This window comes from Oreochromis niloticus, linkage group LG10 (genome assembly GCF_001858045.2).
Source record: "Oreochromis niloticus isolate F11D_XX linkage group LG10, O_niloticus_UMD_NMBU, whole genome shotgun sequence".
NCBI classification, from domain to species: domain Eukaryota; kingdom Metazoa; phylum Chordata; class Actinopteri; order Cichliformes; family Cichlidae; genus Oreochromis; species Oreochromis niloticus.
Window position 1 is genome coordinate 22,678,833 of NC_031975.2, and position 10,494 is coordinate 22,689,326.

General features: G+C 38.5%; 1 protein-coding gene across 2 annotated transcripts; it reads left to right on the forward strand.

Moving 5' to 3' along the window:
- The first annotated feature begins 6,319 nt into the window (after window positions 1–6,319).
- Window positions 6,320–10,233, forward strand: LOC109203914 (serine/threonine-protein kinase pim-1). Of its 2 annotated transcripts, none has more exons than XM_019364038.2 (9): window positions 6,320–6,466; window positions 7,844–8,086; window positions 8,221–8,373; window positions 8,493–8,587; window positions 8,725–8,772; window positions 8,876–9,094; window positions 9,208–9,388; window positions 9,475–9,645; window positions 9,735–10,233. In XM_019364038.2, exons 2-9 carry the CDS (start codon window positions 7,858–7,860, stop codon window positions 9,824–9,826), a joined length of 1,188 nt encoding a protein of 395 aa, XP_019219583.1. In that variant the 5' UTR covers window positions 6,320–6,466; window positions 7,844–7,857; the 3' UTR covers window positions 9,827–10,233. The 2 variants fall into 2 exon arrangements, with proteins under 2 accessions (XP_019219583.1, XP_019219582.1); XM_019364037.2 differs by lacking the exon at window positions 6,320–6,466 and adding an exon at window positions 7,216–7,419.
- The last annotated feature ends 261 nt before the right edge of the window (window positions 10,234–10,494 follow it).

Below are 10,494 nucleotides of genomic sequence, written 5' to 3' on the forward strand. Positions count from 1 at the left end.
TAGAGGGTGCTGGAAGATGGTTTGCAATTTAGAAAATTACTTCTAAATAGATGCTAAACATGGATGTAGTTTTGTCTTTAGTTCTTATTTTACAACATGGTTAAATGCCAACATTTTGCTCTCCTTATTTTCTGGGATGAGAAAAGAGAGATGTTTTGCAGTTCAAGCAGCAAGTTTTTGTTCTTTCAACTTACTAAAATTGTTCTCTAGCTGTTTACTACACACTCTTGATTACGCAAAATTCATTCGTGTAATTTCATTGTTACCTTCAGACTCTGTGCCATGCTTTTGATGTCACTTTATCCAGAAGCTTTGTTGTTTCTACAAATGTTATTTTGGGATGTAACAACGCCCATTCTGTTCTTGTGTTTAAATATCTATGAGAAATGCTTTGCACAGGACATGACATGTATTCTTGGAATTAAAATGACTCTAAATTAGGTATATTTTTATTGAAAAAGGAAGTGTGAGAATGTATGAAGAAGCAGAAGGAATTCAAAAAACAATTCTTTGTAAAAAAAAAAAAAAAAAAAAAAGAAGAAGAAGAAGAAGAAGAAGAAGTATTATGTATCATTATTAAATGGGTATGTAGAGCACAGTTGTACCATCAGGGCAAGCAAGGCAAGCAGTGCTTGTCCAAAACAATCTAGGTGTGCTTGTCAATTAAAACCCACCAACATGCAAGCAGTTTCTCTTCTTGCATCTCAAAAGCATTCTGTCCCAGCCCTTCCTATTTCCTGTTTCCTTCCAGCCTTTAAATTACTCCCATCTAGGATCAGTTAGGTATTATTAGGCTTTACTCTTCTTGACCCCAATTTCATTGGAATCTGGAATCTGATGATTTCATTGTGTTGGCATCCTGTTACCTGTAGACTGAGCTTGTCAAACTCAGAGGCCAGCAGGTTTTTCTGGTTGCAGATAAATCTCTGCTCTTTGACAAGATTAAGTCAACAGACAAGCTGCTGCAGGCTCTGCTTTCACTGCATAGAGATCACTGACAATCACTACATTATGTGAAAACAGAGCTAGAATTAGCAAGTAAATAAGCCCTATATGATTTATCATATTACCATTTCGGCCAACGTGATGTTAGAGGACTTAGAGTGCAGAGTGAGGAAACTTTTAGTAACTCCTTTAGCACACAAGAAAAGAAAGTCATGATGGAAAGAGATCTCACATCCTGCCATGTCACATTTAATAAAACAGGCAAGGAACAGGTGCATATTCAGCCAGCATTTTCAGAGCTCTTAGTTAACCAAATGTTTAACCACCTGTTTTGCTAATATGCCGCCTTAATTTGTCATTATTTTCTAATCTCTCAGTAGATATTGACAGTTAAAAGTGTCATGTAGGCTCAAGCATTTTAATTCAGCTATGATTTTTCTTTCTATCATTGTGTTTTTGTATAAATATTTTTAATCAGGTTTGTTAAAAGCTCATACATATGATTTCGTTTTTTTAGAATATGATACATCACTGAAGCTTAAACAGAAAATAAAGTATTTAAAATGAGCACAGCAGTAAAATAATTCACTTTATGTACAGTTTACCAGTAATACAGTTTTATAAGTAGTTAAGTGTTTTGACAGTGTGGTATGGCTACTTGTGCTAAAGGAATTGCTCTAAAAAACTTTCTCCAGCAATCATCATCGTCAGTTAATGCTAAATATTTCAATGATGACTACAGATGGAAGCACTACAACACTGAGGTATAAAGGTCATAATATGGTACCAAGAGGAAGTTAAATAATCCTGTGTACATTAATCAATATTAATCATTTTTTTCTTCAAAGTAAAATAAAATTTGAGTCCTACTGCAATTTAAACAGGAGAATGTAAAAAAAAGTGTGCTCTCTATACAGTTGTACTGAATAGAGAAATTTTTCCGTGTTTATTTCTCTTACAATTACACTGTTATGATGTAAAAAGCCAACACTTGAAGTTCAATTAATCTAATATTCCATATCTTTATCTGTAATTTATTTAGTCGGCAGTGTTTTTACTTAATTATTATGTCTGTCTATACAGCATCACTGTATAATCACTACATAAGTACCTTCTAGGCTCAGAGGGCTTAGATAAATTTTGCCATTGAACTGCACCCACTAAGGTCACCTTTGCATGTAATCTGCCTTTCTAAATCAGCCCCATAATTATGTGCAGAAATGAAATGAAAGCCACAAATTTGCCTTACACTTTCCTGTACACACAAAATGAACAACAGAGTAGGTGGTGATGGTGAAGCTGTATAACAATAGGAGATTATTTTGAAGTTTTCAGTTAATTATCTACTACAATTGTCCTTCCTTTAGCTTTCTTAATCACCCAGGTGGGTGGGTTAACAAACGCTGGATTTTGTTTAACACGTTGTTTCTCTGAAAGCTGCTTTGATCAGAAGAAATTCAAAAAGTCATGCAAGTCCTTCACAATACCTACTCCTGACAGCCAGCTCAAAATAGCTTGACAGAAAGAGAAATACTCAAAGTACTTCATAGCAAACATCTACAACTCTCCAAGCCCATAAAATACATAGTAATTTTGATTCAGCAGTCAACTAACGGGAATATTTTGGCTCATGAATGAACCCTCATTTGAGTGTTACATCCAGTTACTTTAGATCTCAGAAGAAACTAAAACTTATTTTCCTAACATTTACAGCAAAGTAGCTGACAGTGTAAACAAAACCATGGGCTGTATATGAGCCCCAGCCCTTGAGGCTCAAACACATGGTGGCTCTAATAAGCAATATCGCATTAATGCCTAGACTTTAACCCACTGTCTGAACACATTTACAGGCTGCCATTTTAGCTGGCTGCCTCTAATATACCTGTCCGTCCTTATGAAGCTAACGCCTGGCTCTGTTCCAGCTCCAAAAAATGTCAACCCCGCCCTCCAAATGTTTACTTCCCTTATGAGCATCTGTTGGTCACAAGTCAAAAGGGATACTGCAGAAGTGCATGATGCCACCACAACAGCTGCCATGTTAAAGTGGAGACCAGAAGAAGTCAAAGTCGCAAAGGGACTGGCGTGCCCTCTACCTGACACTAACTTCTCCAGAGTGGCTTTTCAGAAGTGTCTCAGCTACAGCAGCTGGCACAGCGACGACATCATCCTGTGAACCAAAGTTCACTACTGTAGCAGTTAACTTCACAGAGATGCCTAAAAAAACATTGCAGTATAAGGTTAAAAGTAGATTTCTCCTCCTGCTTTTTCATATAAGCAACCAACTGGCAAGTTAAGAAGGAATTTGAAGGATGGTACACTTAACACTTTTTCTTTTCAATTTAAATATGGTTTAAAAAGGGGATTTTTTGTCAAATTTCACTTTTGTTGTTTTTATGTTTAAAAGTTGCAATAAGAGGCAACACACTAGAAAAACACTAGAAAAAAGAGAACAAAATAATTAATCATTTTTTTATAAAGTCATAAAGAAACTGAGTATTGAAAGCGGAGGCATCTTGACAGGGTGTAAGGAGCCGGTTTAGCTCACTGGGATGAGCAGGCAACCACATGCCGTATAGCCGAGAGCCGCCAGAATAAAGGTTAAAAAAAATTCATCTTGACAGGTGCAAAGTTGTTTTTCTTTCAAGTTTTATTCCCGTAAAAAAAAGTCATGTTGCAGTAAATTTAAATCTTCTTAACCACCCATTCTCCATGTTACCTTCTTCTCTTCACTTTCCCTTCATTCCGTCACCATTTTTTTCCTTCCTCTCTTCACTCAGCTATTCATAACATCTTACCATGCAGATGATACTTTGTTGGTTCTCAACAAAGCAACTATAAGGTTTCTCTGCCTGCAGCAATCTCAACGTTTCATCTGACATTTTTCGAACAGTGTTAGTCAGTCCGTTGCCTAGTTCAGCCTTGCCAGCATGAGTCATGAACGGATGGCCGTGTGTTGCTGCTGAGATTTCTAGATCCACCTGTTTTTTAGGTAATTCAAGTGCACAGGTTTGGTCTCAGCATTGGTAGCAATACAGTTACTAATAGAAATATTATTTTTAGATATACTGACCTTCTCACTTGTTGCCATTCAAAGTTCGGTTAAAACGAGGCACTAAACTGAAATGCTTGGTTATGTTTAAGATCACAGTTTGTGTTAAAACAGACCCTGTTACAACAGCTTCTTTAAAATGGCTTTCTTGAATAAACAGTCTCATTTAAAAAATGAATAGTTTGCACACGCAATTGCAAACATATTTTTTAAAATGGTGGTATGAGTTATTGGTATTGATAGAAAACTGGGAACAGTGCACATGCACACACAGTTCTAGGAAAAGCTTTAGCGAGGCATGTTAGTTTCTGACTATCATATAACTGGATAAACTGAATGATGACCGTGAATAAATCACATGAGACATTTGTGACTTTTTTTTTTCTCATATTGCCAAAGTGCAGCTGTGACACAGGTAGTAGAGATGAATGTTCACTAATCGCCGGGTTAGCAGTTTGAGTCCCTGCACCACGCCAAAGTGTCCTTGGGCAAGACATTAAACCCGAAGTTACTCCCTATAGTCGGAAAACACCTTGGATGCTCTTGGTTTGTATGAGAAATGTATTGCAGAGCACTTTGCTGAACCTAAATAAGGTTAAAAGCACTATAAGTGGACACCATTCATCTTTTTTATTCTAACGTCTGTAGAGAAGCATTCATGTTTATCCAGTTTATCCTTTTGACTTATCAAGACCATCCAGTCATAAAAACTGGGCAGTCACTTCTGCTAGAAAACAAGTCGGTCTCTTATCTTTAAAGTATCATCAAAATGACTACTTTTTTAAATTGATAACTCCTAATATGTAAAATGATGACAGGCAAGCCTTTACCCTGTGGGCTGCGGCTAAATTGAGAAAGCTGGACAGAATAATACCAGTGATGTTAGAGCCAGGTCAGGGAGTAAGTAATTACATGGTGAGAGAATAATCTCATTATTTAAAAAATCCTAGTCACTGCAAATCCTCAGTCAGGTCTTTAAAAAAAATAGATAATTACTTGTTAAATGCTGCAAAAGGTTAAAAGGAAAGAGATCAGAATGTAAGATTAGTGACAGTGATATAATGACAATAATAATTCAAAATTACAGTCTCTTTAATGCCTGGAAGCGCTGTCTGAGACTGGGAACAGATTATAGAAACATTAACTTCTTTCCAGAGGCAATTTATCTTGCAGCACAAGTTACGAACACGTTGTGATTAAGTCTGCAGTCACATATACAATCAGTGCAGTCTGGGATGGCACAGAAGTAAATTGCCTCAACTCCATTCTGATATATATTCCGATATGGGCTAATTAAGGATACAGAGACAGATAGGATGTTCAGAGCCACAATAAATGTGCACCGTGGTAGAAACAGAAAAGATGGCTCTCTTCCTTGCAGCATCATCGTGTGCAGCTCTGTGTCATGACACTGTGCTGTTTTGCTGAATATGTGGTGTATCTGTCTTTTATCAGCCACAGCAGGTCACACAGCGACTCCTCAAGTCTAATTCAGCGTGAACTCTTAGTGACCACGTTTTCTTGAGAGAGATCCTGAATTCCTCCAACCTGCTACCGTCTCAGGACGTCGACACACTGTGTTGACCTTCTCGTTGTGTCACCTTGTGGATGTAAAGAGAATCAGAAATATAGACTTAAAGAAGCAAAACATAGAGAACTTTTAACCTTGCTCTTTGAATGCATCCAGCTAATACGCAGAAGTCTAAGTTAGATTCTGAAAAAGTAGCAGATAAAGTGTTGTAATTAAAGTTACACTTTCTCTGTTCTGTGTTTTGTTGCATGTGCATGTTAATACATGTGAGTCCTTCACTTACAACTGTGGGTCCTTCCCATATTTATAAAGAGGCAAGAATGAGAGTGAATGTAAATGAGAGTTAGCAGAGCAAAGTCCGGAGCAAGCCCCGACAAACCGAAGGAAGCATTTAATTTATGTGCGGTTTTATTTAAGCTCAGTGTGAGAGTCTATACTGCTGCGTCGTTGCTCTCTTCACTATTCATTGCATGCATCTGTAAGTGTGGGAGAGAAAACACAAGGCAAAGCATAGAGCAGAAAACAGCAGCAGAGTCGTTTAGTGTACTTTACCTGTACCTGTGGGTTGTTCCAAGGTTTGGGGGGCTGGGTTGTAAGTAGAGCTGGGCGATATAAGATTTTTTCATATCACGATATGTTTTTTTCATTTCAGGCGATAATGATATATATCACGATATAAGCCAAATAACTATATTTGTAAGATTTAAATGTGCCGTTGCTCACAAGTAAAATGTGAAATAATTAGCAGCTTGTTTTAATTAAAATATTTATTTCCCATAATAAGTTCAACAGGGCAGATGTACTTAAGGAACATGAATGGGCTTTCCCGAGGTTTCTTCCCGTCAATCTGGCCCCCCCAGGGGAGTTTTTCCTCGTCTTCATAGAGAGCTTGGGCTGGGTCAGGAGCTCCATCAAAACTGTCTTTAGTTGATTATTTTAAGGTAATCACATTCTTTAAAGTAATCAAATAAAAAACAGTAAAAATCTGAAGACTTGAAGTAAACTTTCATTGAAAAAAAACTTGTTTAATTCATCTTTGCTGAGGATACTGTGTTATTACTACTTCAAGGATTGTATTTTACCCACGACAAGTAAGAAAATTAAAGGGTTGTCCGACACTGACTCCGAGTGGGAGGAGACTCACTAGGGCCTTACGAGAAGGCCCTGCCGGTTCCGATGATTTGCCCCACAGAAGATTTTCCACTGGGACAGTCTCGGGATGACACCCTACGCTCAGCCTTTGACAAAGTGATAGAAATTGATGATCACTTCCTTCCTACCCGCGCTTTGTGCTATTGAATGATACTAACAGAAGAAAATACAGTTAACACTGACTTAATAAAAAAGTATTATATTTTATCTCAGATTTGATCATCAGTACACACACACTGTTTTTATCCCTTTAACTTTTTTTGGTTAATCAGTTGATATAATAAGAAAGTTAAATATACAATAATAAATACTTTAAATCATATGACAATGTAGCTGTCACTGTGTTTATTAGTGTTTGGTAAACTAGAAGTCTTCATAGTAGCATCCACAATTCAAGTCTTTATACAAATAATGAAAGAAAGTTTAATGTGAAATTACTGAAATATATGAAATATTATGGCTTTGTCTGCCAGAGTGTTTTTCTTTAAACTAATTGGAACACTTTTACTGGCAGTCAGTGATGTCACTGAAAGGCAAGGTTCTAATGTTGTGTTGCCATAGTCTCCGAAGTTTGCTTTTAAAGCTCACTCACAGTTAGAAAAGTCAAGCATCCAGACATTTGAAGGACTATTTGCACATTAAGGTGACATTTTCTATTTTAAAAGTTCTCAAAACATTAAGATGAAAAAGGAAACAAGAAAAGTTACGACTGAGGCAGATAAGAAAGATCCAGGAGATCAAAGTAAGTAAAAAAACGGAAAATCTAGCTCAAATCCCCCAAATAACAGAATCTACATTTCTAAAAATGTTGACACTCTGTGTATAAAATGATTCATTTTTACAGGATTTAAATCCTATGTTTGATTGAAACCAGCGTAAATGCAACATGTCTAATCAAAGAAAGGTTACTGGGGGCACTTTGTCTTTTGGTAAAATAATGTGACAAGTTTATTCTTGGACTGAGCAGTGAAAACAGAGCAACAAGTGTCATCAGTATCTAAGACTTAGTAGACCTAGTATGGACTCGTGTTGGTCTGTTTTTTATCAAAAGCATAAACTTGTTATTATATTTTAAGCAATACTAATTTAAAATTCAATGGCATCAAAATGCTTCCAGTCCTGACGTCGAACGCTCTTTTTCACTAATGTGTTGTTGTTCTTTATAGATTGTAAGACCAGAATGACAAAAAGAAAGGCCAGTCCTGAAAAAAAGACCCCCATAAAAAGAAGGAGGGTCAGTGAGCAGGCTGGTCCTTCCACCAGCTCAGATACTCATGTGGTCAAAGGAGTCAAGCGCAAGGTCCAACAAGATGAAGCGGGGACAACCAGTACAGCAAAAAAGTGTAAACTTCTTGACCATATGAGTGGTGACAAGGGGCAAGCATCTTCCTGGTTGGACACTGGTAAAGGTAGGCTAATTAGTTGAGTGAGGGGTAGATTAAGTGTACATCTGGTTGCTGGGTTTAACATATTAGTGTTTGGGTGATATTTGTGTCTATTATCTAATAAGCTGATGTGCTTTTGGTGTTTTCCACATCTGCAGACTGCAGCATAGACATTTCAGAGAGCTGCAGTAAAAACCAAAACGCTGGCAAAAGGAAAGCTGCGGGAGACAGGAGGGACCCACCTAAGAAGAAGAACGTGGACCAGGACAAAACCAAAAATGTTGCCAAAAAGTCAGTGGCCGAACAGAAACGTAAGTAGCAAGCAGCTTGGCTTTTATATTCAGGTGAAGAGCAAAATGAACATTTAGGGTACAGCAGAGAGTAATTTGTGTGACAGCTGTAGTAAAACCCAATTTGTTTGTCTGTTTAGGTGACTTCCAAGCGAGATACGTGGAGGAGCACCGGCTTGGAGAAGGAGGCTGCGGAGCAGTGTTTGCTGGCTACCGCATAAAAGATCATTTTCCAGTAAGTGTTCAGATGGTGGTAGTAAGACAGGCAGTAACGCAGATAAGGGATAATATCGTAAGCTGAGACGTGTGCTGTTTTACACCTTTAATTATGTCATACTGAGGAAATGCTGATCAATGCCCTGTGTCTTTTAGGTGGCCATCAAACACATCCCAAAGGGGAAAGTGTACTGCAAAGTGACGGTAAATGTGCAACACTTGAATTGTTTTTACATTAGTGGATTGCATGCAGCGTTCACCTGTGGAACGTCTGTTCCTCATCATCCACTTTGTCGAAATATTTCAGGATGAAAACGGGAAGCATCTGTCAGTGGAAGTTGCCATCATGCTGAAGCTTGCAGCTGAAGCAGATGGATCAGTGGGAACATCAGCCCCAGTGTCTCTGCTGGAGTGGTTTGACTTTGGCAGAGAGCTGATCCTGGTGATGGAGAGACCCGTCCCCGCTGTGGACCTGGATAAATACATAGAAGAAAATGGAGGATTTTTACCAGAGGCCAAGGCCAAGGCAAGTTGACTTGCCTTAGAAGAGCCTTAGACTGTACATCATTCAATCAAAGCACAGAGGATTACAGAAACATTAACCCATTGATTGATTATTGTCTTTTTCATCATTTCCAGGTCATTCTGAAGCAGCTGGTTGATGCTGCGAAGCACCTGGAGGATAAACACATCTTTCACCGGGACATCAAGAGTGAGAACATTCTAATTGAGACCGGCTCAGATGTACCGCGTGTTCGTATCATCGACTTTGGACTGAGCTGCTTTGTTAAGGAGCGGTCGCTGTACCGCGTCTTCTATGGTAACATATTCTGCTCTTGCTCTTCACAGATGTAACAATTTTCACCTTTTGTTTTAGAAGAAATTGCAATTGTGTCTGTTTATTAGGTACAGACATTTACTCCCCTCCCGAGTGGTACAGGCGCAGTTGCTACAGGTGTGGACCCACCACGGTATGGCAAATGGGAGTGGTTCTGTACGAAGCGCTTCATGTGGGGGACTTTAACACCACCAGCTTCCTCAAAAAGCGCCTGAAATTCAAAAGCTGTCTGTCTAAACGTAAGAAAACGTCACACTTCAAGATTGACTGATGGCTTGGACCACTGGAACGATCATCTTCATGTTTTTTCTCTTTCCTTTCTTTCCAGGCTGCCGGGATTTCTTGGACGCGTGTTTAACCAGAGTCCCAGAGATGCGGCCGACGTTGGAGGACCTCCAGCATCACGCTTGGCTGAGATAAACCCATCACACACACACACACAAACACACGCAATTCAGACGTTATCATGTATGTGTGATATATGAGGTAACTTTCTTGTTTTCTGTTTGACAGGAAATAATTTTTTAAATTGCCCTATTTTAAACTTTGGTGTTTTGGAATTCCTGTAACCCCCCCCCCAGCCATCCCAGGAAAGGGGATCTCTCTTTGAATGGGCTTTCCCGAGGTTTCTTCCCGTCAATCTGGCCCCCCCAGGGGAGTTTTTCCTCGTCTTCATAGAGAGCTTGGGCTGGGTCAGGAGCTCCATCAAAACTGTCTTTAGTTGATTATTTTAAGGTAATCATATTCTTTAAAGTAATCAAATAAAAAACAGTAAAAATCTGAAGACTTGAAGTAAACTTTCATTAAAATAAAACTTGTTTAATTCATCTTTGCTGAGGATACTGTGTTATTACTATTTCAAGGATTGTATTTTACCCACGATGCATTTTGACAAGTAAGAAAATTAAAAGGTAAATCAGGTTCAGGTATATACAAAGAAAGTCACACTGCCACTGCTCTGAAGACTTGCATCTGTTGCCCTAACCCCCAACCAGTCTTGACAGATTTCCTGGTTCTTGCAGAGGTTGCAGCAGTTGGGTGGGATTTAATAAACTTTTGGGGCAGTATGTGGGGTTCCGATCACGATA